The 16,121-nt window shown below is 41.5% G+C and overlaps 1 protein-coding gene across 2 annotated transcripts in view; it reads left to right on the top strand.

Annotated features, from left to right (window-relative positions):
- The window catches only part of urb1 (URB1 ribosome biogenesis homolog), a 39,569-nt gene that overhangs the window by 285 nt on the left and 23,163 nt on the right, over nucleotides 1-16,121 (top strand). Inside the window, exons 2-20 of one of the 2 annotated variants that reach the window (XM_051129861.1) lie at nucleotides 263-402; nucleotides 1,247-1,398; nucleotides 1,545-1,674; nucleotides 1,859-1,955; nucleotides 2,036-2,121; nucleotides 2,206-2,331; nucleotides 2,798-2,925; nucleotides 4,224-4,419; nucleotides 4,540-4,677; nucleotides 5,746-5,919; nucleotides 6,032-6,146; nucleotides 6,229-6,354; nucleotides 6,444-6,556; nucleotides 6,700-6,819; nucleotides 13,337-13,453; nucleotides 13,544-13,682; nucleotides 13,798-13,968; nucleotides 14,872-15,071; nucleotides 15,481-15,693. In XM_051129861.1, the coding sequence (XP_050985818.1) occupies nucleotides 263-402; nucleotides 1,247-1,398; nucleotides 1,545-1,674; nucleotides 1,859-1,955; nucleotides 2,036-2,121; nucleotides 2,206-2,331; nucleotides 2,798-2,925; nucleotides 4,224-4,419; nucleotides 4,540-4,677; nucleotides 5,746-5,919; nucleotides 6,032-6,146; nucleotides 6,229-6,354; nucleotides 6,444-6,556; nucleotides 6,700-6,819; nucleotides 13,337-13,453; nucleotides 13,544-13,682; nucleotides 13,798-13,968; nucleotides 14,872-15,071; nucleotides 15,481-15,693 (2,681 nt within the window). The remainder of the gene's footprint in view (nucleotides 1-262; nucleotides 403-1,246; nucleotides 1,399-1,544; nucleotides 1,675-1,858; nucleotides 1,956-2,035; nucleotides 2,122-2,205; nucleotides 2,332-2,797; nucleotides 2,926-4,223; nucleotides 4,420-4,539; nucleotides 4,678-5,745; nucleotides 5,920-6,031; nucleotides 6,147-6,228; nucleotides 6,355-6,443; nucleotides 6,557-6,699; nucleotides 6,820-13,336; nucleotides 13,454-13,543; nucleotides 13,683-13,797; nucleotides 13,969-14,871; nucleotides 15,072-15,480; nucleotides 15,694-16,121) is intronic. The other variant, XM_051129862.1, reaches the window with a different exon arrangement.

The raw sequence follows: 16,121 nt of genomic DNA, 5'->3' as shown, positions 1-16,121 counted from the left end.
TAAAATACGTTTACATTGAACTGTAAATTTCTCTTAAAGTTTGAATATCACGCTTTCAGTGTTCATTCCTCCAGACTTTTATTTTGTTTTCCCATTTCATTGTGCTCAGAACAGGCTGAAGTTACTGTAAAGAAAAACAGAATTAAGACAGAATGATTACTTATGCATTCATTGAAACAGCTAAAACAAGCCACAGCTGTATTGCGCTAAAAAAAAGAAATGTTGCCATTGTACCTAAACATATACTTCTTCTATTATACAGGTTTGGAGAACTTCGTAAGAATTGCAAAGAAACTCCCATGCGCAGAATTGTATGATGTAGTCGAAGGCTACATAAAGATCTCAGTTGAATGTTCAGAAATTTTCGCATTACTGGAGGAAGAAAATAATTCAGAGTCTGAAGTAAGTCTATTTATGTATGTGTGTATGTATTTCTTCTTCTTCTTCTTCATCTGTAAAATTTAACAGTTTTGCAGCAATGTAGTTTGATGTTTATTGTAACTTCTACTGAATACTGGTTTTTCATTGTGAACATAAGGACATGTGTTCTATTTGCAAGGTTAGTAATACTAGTGTTTGTTTTACTGCACACTATACATTAAATAATACTTGCTATTTTTAATAAATATTATATGAAACCATATGCAATCATGGTCTCAGTGCTTTGAATCATGTAGAATTCAGTAGGTAGCATAATCTCACAAATGAACATGGTCGTTTTACATTACATTTACATGTATGCATTTGGCAAATGCTTTTATCCAACTTATATTGCATTCACAGGATACATTTAATCAGTTAATGCATGGCCATTGAATCCATGACCTTACCATTGTTAGTGTCATGCTCTATTATTTTAGTACAGTGTTTGAGTAAAGAAATGTTTTGTTTTCCATTTACTTTTCTGTAAACTTTTAGGAGTCCAAAATCATGTAATGAGTCAAGAAAAGGGGGAGAATAGGCTTCCAGTTCATTCATCACAAAGGAAATGGGTGGTCTAGTTGCATAACACTATGATATTAACAATTTGGCGTATAAAGGAGTTTGTCCAGGTGTTTCATGCATACAGTAAAATTTTCATACTGTGAACACTGTGCATTCTGAAGACTGCAGAAACAAAGAAATAGAGTTAGATGTTGTATGCAGACTTGCCAACATTTTTTCTTGATGCGTAAAGAGATTACTGTTTGCATCATTTCTTTTGCATCATAATCACAGCTTAAATTCTATTAAATATGTTTTGTAGATGATGCTGATATTTCAGAGTCTAGAAATGATTTTGCTGCGGACGGCCAGTGATCTGTCTGAGCTGAGCATGGTGGGCTCCAACATAGTTAGGAAAACTGTCACCAATCACATGAAACTTCTGCTGTCCTCTCTACATTCGGAGAATCACAGGTATTTCGTATGCAAATCTTAATCAGCATTTATGTCATGATGTGTGTGGGTTAATATCTTTATTGTTTATTATGTACTAAATTAAAAATTACTTCAAATGTTTCGAATGCACTCAATGTGGTTTGTGTACCTTTATTTTTGGTCAGGTTTGTCCGCCAGTGTCTTTGTTTACTGTCCGCTGTGGTATCTCAGGGTGCGGAAGCTGCGAGGGACGTCTTCAGTCAAATGCACTTCAGTAAAGGTCTTAGCAGCCTTGCACGGAGAAGAGACAAAACAGTAAGTGCTTTACAAACTGTAAATAGCACAAAACTTTTAGATAACATTTAGATTTATTCATTTAGCAGACCCTTTTGTGTAAAGCAACCTACAAAGCAACTTGAACATTCAAATGACCAAATGAACATTCATGAACACTTTCCTGACTTACAAATGAATTCTAATAATTGTGTTCATTTTCCAGGGAAAGCCAGATGTTAGAATGGCTTACATACAGTTTGTCCTTTCATTCCTGATGTCTGGAGACAATACAACTATTGGGCAAATACTGGACACTAAAGGTATAAGGAATTAAATCTGTCTGCATTATGAGATGAGCCTTTGAATTATTTTAAATTATTATTTTTCTGTTGCTCTTTAGATTTTTTGTCTGAAATCTTGACCGGCGGACTTAAAGAAGACAGATTATCCATCGTAAACCTGGTTTTGTCCACCCTGCAGACCAGAGTAAGACCCTTCCCTTTAAATGCCGTTTACCAAAGTGAAGTGCTGTTCATAAATGTCATAACTTTTTGCTGCATTTGGCCACAGGTTGTGCAGAATAAGACCATCACGAAAACTCAGAAAGTACGTTTCTTTAGTGCTTCCATCCTGGGACAGATTGCGTCTCTCTATAAATGGAATGGGATTGTGGATGTCAGCATGGATGAGAAAGAGGTACAGTGAAAGATTGGACACACATGCTCTCAAAAACACCATTTCTGACTCTGTCTTTATGATTTAGCATGGGAAAATCAAATCCTAGTTGCATTAGTTATAGTGTTGTTATCCAATAGATTTATCTGTATTAGAATGATAAATATAATTTTTTTTTTAAATGGCTGGCAAAAATATTGTTTTAATTAATCTGAACCAATTAAGGCACATTTTTCTTTCTAAAATAGCCAAATCTTTTGGAAACTCCCTACAGAAATGAATAGCCAGTCTGACTTTGTGACATCCCTTGCGGGAAATCTTTCTTGTGTCCTCTAGAAAATGAAAAATTGTAGCTCTTTAACATGTTCCTGTTAATAACAATGTAATTACAAGGTAATATCAGTATATCACATTGCAATCACATTGCAAATGGTCAGTACATGGTGAATGCCTTTCAGAATGTCTATTTGTATTCAAAATCCTTTAGAAACGGAAGGATGAAGATGAAGGGAAACGTGTAGTGAGGGAGCTGGTGCATAACTTCCTGCTGGACCTCTGCTGCTCTCGCAAACATGGCATCAGTTTTCATGACCCGAGCCTGGGCACCGCTGGAAGGTAAGTCCTTAAGATCTTCATATTGTCATTCTTTCAGCTAAATTTAATTGTATTTTTTAGAGCTGCCCCCTAATAATCGACTGACCATTAGTCGACGAGAAGAGGCTAGGTCGACCAAAATTTTATTAGCTGTGTAGTTGCAGAAAAAAAAATTCCACGGGAAGTAACGAAGTCACGCAGTCCTTGACAGACGGATTGTTAAAGGTTGGTCTGTGTAGTAATACATTGGGCAGGACATCGAAACGCTCGCTTATCATTCATCGACCTCAACTTTGTCATCTGAAACATGTACATAGTAGCAACTTTATATGACAGATAAGAGTAATGGGAGTACTCAGAGTGTTTGTGTGCGTCTTTTGAATCTGTAAAGACTCTAGATTTATTTGTGTGCACTCACAATAACAATGAAACCTTGTGCTTTTGTAAAATAATGAAAGCAAACACGATGCTCTTTCTGCCGTCTCGGTCACCGAAACTTGCATACTTGCCTTACAGACATGAAAAATATATCTATAGAGAGTAAAATGTCTACTTTGAAATGAACCAATTCAAATGGAAAACAAATATTCTCAGATTATGTAATCTGTATGAAACGTGCATACAGGCACATCCACTAAAGCGAAAATGACGACTCAGTGTCGCTGACTCTTAAAGGAGAAGTCCACTTCCAGAACAAAAGTTGACAGATAATGTACTCGCCCCTTGTCATCCAAGATGTTCTGTCTTTCTTTCTTCAGCCATGAGGAAATTGTGTTTTTTTGAGGGAAACATTTCAGGACTTTTCTCCATATAATGGACTGACGTGGTGCCCCGATTTTGAATTTCCAAAATGCAGTTTAAATGCGGCTTCAAACGATCCCAAATGCGGTTGTAAATGATCCCAGCCGAGGAAGAAGGGCCTTATCTAGCGAAACGATCGGTTATTTTCATAAAAAAATACAGTTTAAATACTTTTTAATCTCAAACGCTCATCTCGTCTTGCTCTCCCTGAACTCTGTGTATTCTGACTCAAGACAGTTAGGGTATGTAGAAAAATCCCAATCGTTATTTTCTCCCTCCACTTCAAAAATCATTTCAAAATCATCCTACATCGCTGCAGAAGTACTGACCCAGTCTTTGCAAAGTGAACATGCAAAGAAGATCAAACACCCTTAACAAAAAAGATCAAACAGCGATATAAGATGATTTTGAAGTTGAGGGAGAACATGAAATGGGAGTTTTTCGACATACCCTAAAATCTGTGCCTAAAATGCTCTTCCCTCATCTTGTACTTGTATCATTCCTTTGTATCCATCCAGAGCCGGAAACATTGTTCTCTTGCAGTTTCTGGTGGGGCTGAAGCAGGCGACGGAGGATGAGATGGTTGCGGAGCTGGTTGTTAGTGTTCTGAAGGCCAGTCCAGATATACTGACCAGATATTTTAAAGAAACCAATTTCTCATTCATTCCACGAAACAAAAGCGCCTGGCTAGAAAATATTACTTTACTCAAGAAAGTGAGTGTGAAAGCTTTGTTCATCTTTCGGTTGCTTTATGTGATTTCTAGACCGTATTGTGTGATGGGCTGCTTTCATTTTGTTTGAGCTGTAATAACTCATGGTTTGATATTGTTACAGATCTATGAAGCCCAGCCGGAGGTGTCCAAGGCTTTCCAAACAAGTGAACTGATTCCTTTACCTCGTCTGCTGTCTATGGTGTTGGTCACGTCTCTCCCGTCAGTGTGCAATAAAGTCTTCTTCACTCAAGGTCTCAATGTAAGCGGTAGATTCAAACAATCACTTCATCACAAGTTGTTATGCACTGTATATTGCTGACTATACTATTATAGGCCAATATTAATGTTTTGGTTTTTTAAATAGTAATATTGTCAAATATTATTAAAATGTAACATTTTCTGTTTGAATATATTTTAAAATATAATTGATTTATTTGATGCCAAAGCTGAATTTTCAGCATCATTACTCCAGTCTTCAGTCTCAAATGATTCTGCAAAAATCATTCTAATGTGATCATAATCATTTTTTTCAGGAGTCTCTTTTAAATAAATAAATAAATAAATAAATAAAAACTGTAACACTTTAGAATACTTTGATGCTTTATTAATAATTAGTAACGTAGTTGTTAAGTTAAGGTGTAGATTAATTTTGAGTAGCTCTACTCAAAGCTCTAGTAATATGCGGAGAACATTTTGAAAATGACATCTAATCAATATAATCTATAATCTCTTTAAATTTAAACTATTTTGTACCATATCCGTGTAATTCTCTAGCCTTACAGGCTGTCTCTCCAGGGTTTTGTGCAACCATGATGCACGTGCATCCCGAATGTTTACGAACTTATAATTGGTCTATAGGGAACACATATTCACTATAACATAAGTTTTTTTCTCTCAGTAAACTCTTAATTTGATGCTTATTAATAGTTAATAAGGTAGCTGTTAAGTTTAAGTGTTGGGTCAGGTTAAGGGATCTAGAATATGGTCATGCAAAATAAGACATTAATTTGCACCTAATAAGTACTAATAAACGGTCAATATATTAGTAGTATGCATGCTAATAAGCAACTAGTTAACAGTGAGAATTGGACCTTAAAGTGTTACCAAAAAAAACACACCATTTATTTTATAATAAATAAAATGTTTACTGTCACTTTTAATCAATTAATTGCATCCTTTGTTGAATAAAAATATTAATTTATTTGAAAAAAATCATACTGACCCCAAACATTTATACAATTGTAAGACAACTTGTTCTTGTGTGCACTTATGCAGTAAAGTTATCATTCCTTAAAATTTTTTGAATGATGTCTTGTTTCTCTAATAGTTACCCAATTTGGTGGTCCAGCACACAACACTTTCACTCCTAGCATTTATTCTCAAGCGAGCCCAGAAAAACATCGAACACTGTCTGGACAGAACAGTTTGGGAGAGGTCAGATATTTACAGCCCTGCTGTGATGGAGGAGTTTGCGCAGCTTTACAGAGAGGCGCTGAGCAAGGTGAGGATGAAGGGAAAACAAAAGGAATGGGTTTACTATTCTGTTAGTTAAACTGTGCTGTGCAGTTGAGTGAGTAAAGACACAATGAATGTTTGTTCTTTTGGTGCCACAGATTCTACCAGACATGGTGTCCATTGTTTCCAACTGGCAGTCACAATCAAAGGAGAAGGAAGATGCAGCAAAGACGACGAACACAAAAACAAAACTGAGCGAAGAACACAGTAATAGTTAAATAGTTAACTCTCTTTTGTAGCTATAAACTTGTTGTTGTTCAAATACAGTAATTATGAAATGCTTTTTCTCAAATAGCACGGCAGGACGATCCACAGCTCATCCTGGTGAAAGCTCTGCTGCTCCAAGTGATGTGTTTGTATCAGAGGGTGGTGCCTCACCTGGTCAGCCAGAGCAAATTTGACTTCAGCAAACTCCTGAAAGGTACAACACTTTGACTGAGAACAGATATGAGTGCATTTACCTTCTGACTTGCTATGGAAGGAGTAAATGATTTGTTGATAAATTTGCAGGCATTGTGACAGAGAGTGGAATGAAACAGGAAGTTCCTCCAGTTCTACAGTATCAAATTCTACAAGTGGCTCTGGAACTTCCTGCAAGCAAATTCTCTTGGTTTCGTGTTCAGGTGAAACTTTTAAAAAGTTTAATTTTGAGTTATTGTAGAGTTTGTGTGATTTGTCTTCAATTTGCTGAGTTTTCAGAATATTTGTTTGATTTCTTGTAAGCTTAAGACTGGATGTATTTTCCTTTATTTTCCCCCAAACACAGGATCTAGCAGATCCAGATCTTGAAAAAGGAGAGAAATCTGTCTTCTATTTGTTACTTACGATGTTTGTAAATAGTAACAGTAACTACTTGAAGACTTCAACCAGGACGCTGATCCTAAAAGTAAGTTTCGTGCACTTAACAACAAATCCATACAAAAACCATCAACTTTTAAATAATAATAATACATTTTTAAATAAATGTTAATTTTAATAATAATAAGTGCATTTAAATATTTATAAATAAATATATTTAAATATTTATATTATATATAAATTTATATTGTATACATATATTTTATAGGTTTATATTGCAATTTAAGCATAATATATTATATTAATTTAAGGAAACGTCCATCTATGTAACGTGACATACAGTTGAAACCAGAAGTTTACATACAGCTTGCAGAATCTGCAAAATTTATTTGACCAAAATCAGAGGGATCATACAAAATGCATGTTTTTTTTTTTTTTATTTAGTACTAACTTGATTAAGGGTTTTTACATAAAATACATTTACATATAGTCCACAAGAGAAAATAATAGCTTAGAATTTATAAAAATGACCCTGTTTTTTAACAGAAAAGTTATTTAGGAAAGGTGATCGCAAAGATTCATAAAAAAAGCCCTTATACTCACTTCTGCTGTAAGTGAAGCTGGATCATGAATGATTCGCGTGAACGTAGACGGATATATGTAGATCAGGAGACGCATTACCTTTATAAACAAAGGTAATCAATAGGTTCTCTGAAACATCGAGTGGAGAGATCCACCTATGGGAAGGGCATCCGTACCTGACCTCTGCAGAAGCATCCAATTGCACCAAGTCTGGCTTGACAGACAGGAGCGCGTGCCCACTGGCAGGTAAGGGCCCGCCCCTTACCAGACGCATAAAACCCCTGCACGCGCTACCTTTCCTCAGTGAGTATATTCGCTTCTCGCAGCAAGCGGGGCAAACTTGGTGGATCGCTCCACTCGATGTTTCAGAGAACCGGGGTTACGACAGTAACCTATTGTTCTCTTTCATCATCTCGTGTTCGAGATCCACCTATGGGAGATATGGACAGCTCCCCGGTTGCCCAATACACCCACAGTGAGGCCCTGTAAGCCAGAGAACGGTCACCTGGAGAGGCGGTGCTTGACACGTCACCAAGGATCAGACCCCCACAATGAGCATGAATACCAGTCATGAAGGGATGAACTGTGGTAACATGCACATGATATGGCCACACATCTCATGTTGATATATTAATAATAATATATGTACACATCATAAGGATGTGGGGGGGCAGATGACTTGCTTAAAACATGAATAAGCTGAGTTGGACCACTCAAGCCTAAGGTGTTGAGGGTCCGAGGGTGCAACCCATCGAAGAACCCACACCCAAAACAGAATGAGCTACCGGGGTCTGGGTGACATCCAGCCGGTAGTATCTGACAAATGTGTGTGGTGAGGCCCAACTTGCAGCGGCACAGATGTCCTGCAAGGAAACCCCGTTAAACAGAGCCCAGGAGGCTGCCTTGCCTCTAGTGGAGTGAGCTCTGAGGCCCTCTGGAGGACGCACTCCCTTAGATTCATATGCCAAGGAGATGGCTTCCACAAGCCAATGAGAGAGGCGTTGCTTAGAAATGGGATTCCCTGTGTTTGGGGGGGGCCCAAGAAATGAAGAGCTGGTCGCTCCTCCTGAAAGCGCTGGTCCTGTCAATGTAAACCCGTAAGGAGCGAACAGGACACAAAGCGTTTAGCCTCTTATCCTCTGAAGAGGAGAACGGAGGAGGATGAAAAGCGGAAAGCTGAATCACCTCACACGCAAATGCCGGGAAGCATTTTGGCATAAAGGCCGGGTTAGGCCTTAGAAGGACCTTATCCCCACTGATGGAGAATTTCATGCATGAGGAATGAACTGAGAGTGCATGCAAGTCACTGACACGTTTGGCTGATGCCAGTGCCAGGAGCAGAGCTGTTTTAAGAGACAGAAGCTTGAGAGAAATGTCTCCCAGCGGTTCAAAAGGATATTGAGACAAGACCTCCAGCACCATGGAGAGGTCCCATTCTGGAATCACTCTTTTAATGACTGGAAGCGAGCGGCGGGCGCCTTTCATAGATCTACGAATGAGGGGGTGTTGCCCCACTGTCGTGCCATCGAACCCAACATGACATGCGGCGATAGCCGCCAAGTAAACCTTAATAGTGGAAAAAGATCTTCCACCATCGATAAGGTCTTGCAAAAAACTCAAAATAGCAGTGAGTGAGCACTGATATGATATCAGCAGGCGCTCATCGCACCACTGCTCAAACACACGCCACTTGCAGTTGTAAAGAGAGCGTGTGGAGGAGGCTCTGGCGTTCTGAATGGTAGCGACAACCCGTGGGGGGAGCCCCAACGTGTTTAAGTTTGCCCTCTCACGGGCCAGGCCCAGAGAGCCACCCTGTCTGGGTGGGGATGGTAGATCTCCCCATTCGCTTGAGACAGGAGGTCCGTGCGTAGCGGGAGTGGCCACGGCTGTGCATACAGAAGAGGAACTATCTGTGCCAGCCATGGAGATTTGGGCCATCTGGGTGCTATCAGAATGAGAGTGAGGCTCCGTTCTTTCACCCTGACCAGGGTGGGCGCTATTAACGATAGCGGAGGAAATGCGTAGAGAAGCACATTGGGCCATGGATGGGCCAGTGCGTCCACGCCGAGGGGGGCGTCCTCGTCCCGTAGCGAGAAGAACATAGGGCACTGGGCGTTTTCGTGCGAGGCGAAGAGATCGACGGTTGCCTGACCGAATCTCCTCCACAGTTGCCCCACTATCTGAGGGTGGAGGCGCCATTCCCCATAGAGTGGGTTCCCCCTCGACAGAAGGTCTGCGCCTCTGTTCAGAACGCCTGGGACATGAGTCGCCCGTAACGACAGAAAGTGTCGCCTGCTCCATACTAACAGCCTGTGAGCTAGGGCATGGAGTTTCGAAGAGCGCATCCCCCCTTGGCGGTTGATATAAGCCACGGCTGTGGTGTTGTCGCAACGCACCAGCACGTGATGCCCTTGCAGGTGGGGTAGAAAGTGATTCAGAGCTTTCCAAACAGTGAAGAGCTCCAAATAATTTATGTGGGCTGAGTGAAGTGTGTTTGGCCACACACCGTTCACTGTTCTGCCCTCCTGTGTGGCACCCCATCCTGTTAAGGAGGCATCTGTCGTCACAACTTTGCGCATCATGATTGCCCCAAGGGGAGTTCCCTGAGAGTAAAACTCCACATTCCCCCAGTGGCGCAGCGCTGCCGTGCATGTGCGCGTCACCGAGACAGAGCGGCAGAGATCGCGTAATGGGCTGAGATGAAGAGATAAAACCCACTTCATGAACGCCCTCATTCTCAGAAGGCCTAAAGGCAGGACATGGACCGCCGAGGCCATAAGACCCTGTAGTCTGAGACATGTGCGATACTGTACCCTCGCCCCTTCTCTGAAAAGCGAGAGGCAATTCAGAAGGGAGAGAGTGCGCTGTTGCGAAAGCCGCGCGCGCATTGTGATTGAGTTCAGCTCCAGCCCCAGAAAAATCACATTCTGCGAAGGAGTGAGGTTGCTCTTGCTCACGTTCACTTTGAAGCCGAGCGCTGTGATGTGAGCGAGCACACGGGCAGTGTTTTGTATCGCTTCCTCTCTCGAATCGGCTATGATTAGCCAATCGTCTATGTATGTCAGGATTCTGAACCCCGCTGCTCTCAGCGGAGCGAGTCCTGCCTCCACAACCAGACAGAACGTCCTCGGGCTGAGTGAGAGCCCGAAAGGAAGAACTGTGAATTCGTAACAAACGCCTTGGTAGGCAGAACGAAGGAATTTTCTGTGTGGAGGATAGATGCTTATGTGGAAAAAGGCATCTTTCAGATCGATCACGGTAAAAAACGCAGTGTGATTTACGGATCTTAAAAGAGAGGAGTGACTCAGCATTCTGAAATTGTATTTCCTGAGATGTTTGTTCAACACTCTGAGATCCAGAATAGGACGGAGAGAACCATCCTTCTTCGGGACTAGGAAATAACGGGAGTAAAACCCCTGACTGCTTAAGTGCGGGGGTACCACTCGCACCGCCCCCTTTCGTCTTTCAGAATGTGAGCGGAGCTCTCTTCCGTGTGAGAAGAGAGAATTCCGTTGAAACGAGGGGGCCTTGTGGCAAACTGAAGTCAGTAACCCTTCGTTATTGTACGAATCACCCATTCGGGAGCTGACACTGACCGCCAGGCAGCGACATGATTCATTAGAGACCCCACGTAAACCGGAGAGCAGCTTTGGGCTGGTAATTCGGCCGGTTCGTTCATCTGTGATGCAGTGGCGCCATCTAGTGGACAGACTAGGGACGGCGTGCATGGAACCATAGAGAGGTTCTCTCGCTGAAACGAATTCATATGATTCGTTTCTTTCAGTGTGTTCTTTGTGTTTTTTGTGTTGGGGAACACCGGGGCCGAAAGCCTTTATTTGTTTGGTCTGGGGAACAATGAAAGTGCTGTGTGGTGACACTGCTTGTGCACATTCCCTGACAACTGACCCCCTGAACGTGGGGGGATAACACACAACAGCCACTGAACACTCGGGTTGTGGAAGGTGGCCAACCCTTCCATGGGAGAGCCTCCGTCTTTTGAACGAGGGCTCCGGGGCAGGTAGAGAGTCCATAGAGCTTGCGGATCTCCTTCCACAGGGTAGGCGAGGGGGATCCTTTGTCCAGCTGTTGCCCCAAATCATGCAAATTTTCCGCCTGGTAAGCGGAGAGAAGGGAGGACACGTTTAGCGCTCTGACTGCCACGGCCGATGATTTATAGGCCGCCTGATAAACAGAGGCGGAAAAACGGTCCATCTTGCTTGGCAGCACTGGCTTCGGAGGGGCGAGCAGCCCGCCCTGAGCGGGGTTGAGGTGCCTGGCGATCGACGGCTCAACAGCGGGGGGGTCGCCCATGCCGAGAGTCACCATATCCTTCACCTCTAGACCCGTCAAGCCGTGCTTGAAATCAAGCGGATCGGTCCAGTAGTGCCGCATGTGCTTAGCGCACGCTGGAACGACGGGAAAAAGCTGTTTCCTCGGGCCGGGAGGGGGTCCCAGCACCTTCCCATCATACACGTCCCTCTCCTGGTCGGTGGCGCTCTGTGGGGCCGGCCACTTGATGTTGAGACGAGCAGCCGCTCGTTCACACACCTCCAGGAGGATAGACTGGGGAATGACCGCAGGGGGGTTAACCTGGGCGACACCAGAGAGAGGGATGGCCTCCTCGTCCTCTGAGACCCCAAGCAAGCCCGCGTCGTCATCATCGCCGGAACCGGCCGGTTCATCGACGAACGGAAGGTTTCCCGAGAAAATGTCTTCCTCGGGAAATGCAGGATTAGGCAGCTCAGCCCAATTGAGAGGCGTCGCGTCCTGGGAGGCCCCCGGAAGCGCGTCGCCGTCACCGTGTCCCCCATCCGAGTCGGAAAGGCCGAGTTCCAGACACTGGGTCGCCGCAACCTTCAAGCGACGTCGCAAGAGCTTCTTGGGAAGCAGGAGACAATGACTGCAATGCTCCGGGTCAGCCAGAGCTTGCTCCGCATGCTTGAGGCCCAAGCAAAGTCCTTGGCGGCAATGAGAGCTCCACACGCGGCCAGGCAGGCCCGTGATGAGATGCTCCCGGGAGTAGCGGATTTGGAGAGCAACATCTCGGAAAAAAAACTCGGAAAAATCCGTGGCGGGCAGCCGTGGAAGGGAGAAGAATATAAAGAGCGTGGGCGGCTCAAAGAGGTAGAACACAGCTAACCTGGCTGAAAGACGACTGTCACGTCTGGCGGAGGCTGATCAGACAGATATGTCCTCCTGAAGACACTCCGTGCACAGTGTAAATCCAGCCGAACTGTGCTCCTGTCTGTCAAGCCAGACTTGGTGCAATTGGATGCTTCTGCAGAGGTCAGGTACGGATGCCCTTCCCATAGGTGGATCTCGAACACGAGATGATGAAAGAGAACCACTGCATCTTCAGCAGCTCAGATGTTGGGAGTAATGACGACCACTATGTTCATTATTACATCCAGCAACACAACACCTCAATCGCTCATTCTGAGATATTCTTGTCTAATTTACATCTCTGCTCCGGCATCAAAACAAAGAGGGCGGACTGTTACAGCTGATCTGAGGTAAAATGCTCATGTCAATCAACTATTGTGGGAGCGGCCTCTGTCAGTGTGACGCCACACCAACAGGCATCTGAGTGTGGTTCGATTTGAAAAAGGGAATATTATTTTTACAAATTAATTAAAAACCACTGCATGGATTTTTATCATTATATGGTAGATTTGTACATGCACTGCCAACACACATTAATGTTCAAACAACATGTAAAAGTGAACTTAGCATCTGATGACCCCTTTAAAGTGGTAAATCCTCCCTGCTTATGTTGTTTAAAATAAGGAAACAGTTAATTGTAATTTTCAGGCACAAGTTTGAATATATTTTCCTCTGATCCACTTTTTATAGAATCTTGTCACAGTCCTGAATCATAAAAAGCTCATCATTTAGTTTAGTAACCCCCACCCCCCGCCCCCCCACGCGTGTTTTGCTGTGACTCACAATACTCTAGCTATTGTGGAACACGAAAGAAGAAATTGTTCATTGGCTGATGATTTATCCTGCTCTGCTTTTTTCAGGTGTTGAGGGACAGTGGTGTATTTGAGCACACGTGGAAGGAGCTGGAGTTATGGCTGGACCATCTGGCGCGTTTGGACCCATCCCAGCAGGAGACTGTTATTCAGTTTTTAGACCATGTACTGCATTTAAACCACTGGTGTCAACTTTTGGCATGAAAAAAGTTGGTATTTTGTCATTTAGTACTGTCCAACTATGTTGTGTGACAGGTTTTGATGAAAGTGGTGTGTAACCCACACGTGTACACTGAGAAAGCAGCAAGTATGGTTCAGGAGGCAGCGTACCTACAGGCTAACCTGAGCGGCCAGGAGGGCGATGAAGCCAGTATCCCCATATCACACATCGACGGTTAGACATTATGCACATTTTCACTTATGTATCTATAATCTGAGGTGCTGGTGGCAATGTGATGGATTAATTGGGATTGTTTAAACATGTATGTGTGTTTTTTACTGTGTTTTAGATGTGCTTGACATGGTTGATGTTATATTGGAGGGCAGCGAAGGGGACGTTCAAGAGATCGGACCTTCCCTCACTGATGAAATCATCCTCCAGACGTTCCCTTTCAGTGCCATCGTACCGGCTGTGCTAGAGGTTCGCAACAAACTGCCGGAGACTTTTAAAGATGGGAAAGGTAATATGCAGACACGTACAATCAAAATGAGTACAGTTTTAAAATAAAAAAAAAGACATCGGAGGTGTGGCTTCTCCTGAGCCTTTGTGCTCATGTCTAGCCTGCATCTCAAATGGCAAAAATTACCCCCAAATATATTTACTGATGAAATCTCTGTAATTTGTTATTCTCAATCCATTTTACATAGGATGCAAACTTGTCACCTTTGGGGCAAAAATAATTTTTAAATCAAAAATATATAATTTGTGTAGATCCAATGAGTTTTTAAAACCTAGTGAATTTTAAATTCACAGGTTTTTTTTTTTTCCTCCTTCAAAATAAAAGCTCTATAATTTAATTATAGAAAGAAATTAAGACAGCCTGTTGTTACTATTTTTCTATCAAATAAAATACTGTTATTAAATGCTATAATATTTGTTTAATCTGACATTATAACTAAAATATTTATTGCTTTGATTTAATTGTTATAATTTTATAAATAAAATATAATAATATTAATAATTATTACTTTTTTTTTTAATTGATTTGAGTGTCAACAAAACAGAAGCTTTGAAACTTTAAGATCTTTTAATTTTTTTATTCAAAATAAAAGCTTTTTGGTTAAATGTTTGCAAGCAATGAAATAAACGTAGCCTTTTTATTAGTATTACTACTTTTTTAAATAAATTGTTATAATTTAATAAAATAAAAAAAATGTAAATGATTATAATAATTTAATAAAAAATGTGAATAATAATAATGATGTTGCTTCTGGACCCCTCACATCTTGTCACCTTTTTCGCCCATGATGACTTTGCATCCCTGTGAGTGAAACAGGATGTTTAATGAGAAAATATGTAGGGCAGTTAAGTGGAAATCTTATTTTGATTGTGCTGGCATTGATATGATATGTCTGTTGTGTAGGTGTGGTGTATGAGTACATGGCTGCCGTCCTGTGTGATGTTCTGCACTGTCAAAGGGACCCGCTGGCTCTGTGTCTGACCCTGCAGCAGTATGATAAAGAGCTGAACACATCAGATGCTTCATCACCTCCTCATGCCTCTGTCATCGCCTTCTACCACTACTATTCACAGTGGCTCCCTAAACAAACACAAGAGACACTGGTGAGTCCTGCACACCTTCAGTGTGTCGCAGATGCATAGGCAGTTACCTGTTGTAATTATTAGTTGTCATCTTTTTTCTTCTTCTGTTACTGCTGCTCTTAAGTGTATGGTGGCTTAGAATTGTACATAGGTACAATCAGCTGAGCTCACCAGTTTGAATTTATTCATTTATCTCCTTGACTTTTGGTCTGATTTTCACAAAATTGTGCTAATTTTTTCAATGCATGTCAGCAAAAAGTAGTTTTTTGTTATGTTTTTTACTTCCTTATATACCTGAAAACCTTTATAAACTAGGAATAGTTCAACCAAACAGTACAAAAAATAGATTTTAATTTTAATAATTTACACTTTAAATAAATTTATTTGATTTTCTTGAAGCTCCTGATTGATTAACCAAAATTTCTTACAGTTTGTCACGAAAGATTTCCCAGATGGTCCATCTCGTGCTGGTTTCACAGGATTGCTGAAGGCCTCCTATACTGAAGGGGTGAATGCTTTCATGCAGGACTCTTTTAAAGAGGCTGCACAGGAAGCACTGAATACTCTGGATGTGTTCCAGTTCCCAGTGGCTGTCAATCAAGTGCTTCTCTACCTCAGAAACTTCGTGGTCACTTTCAATTCGGTACTGAGCCTTTCAAAACTATGTTTTTTAATTTATTTATTTATTTATTTTTGTCTAGGAACTATAAAATGTGCATGAAGAAAATTTTGTCTTTTTTTTTAAGCGACCTTCATGTCATTCCAAACATGTATGAGTTTCTTTTTTCTGCGGGAACACAAATTAACATTAGGAGGAATGTTGATAATTAAAGCATTTTGATGAGTATTTGATGGAGTGCTTTCAGTGTATGGAATGAATGAATAAATAATTAAAGGAAAACACTGAGACATTTCTCAAAATATGTTCTGTGAGGTTCCACAGAAGAAAGAAAGTTATACACTTTTGATATGGCATGAGGATTAATAAATGATGACAGAATTTTCATTTTGGGTAAAACTAACCCTTGAGTATGGAAAGATATTCTGGAAAATAGTATTTTCATTTGTGTT

This window comes from Labeo rohita, chromosome 15, assembly GCF_022985175.1.
Source record: "Labeo rohita strain BAU-BD-2019 chromosome 15, IGBB_LRoh.1.0, whole genome shotgun sequence".
In the NCBI taxonomy this organism is placed as follows: domain Eukaryota; kingdom Metazoa; phylum Chordata; class Actinopteri; order Cypriniformes; family Cyprinidae; genus Labeo; species Labeo rohita.
The sequence above is the reverse complement of the archived record's forward strand: the minus strand, read 5'-3'. Positions and strand labels throughout refer to the sequence as shown.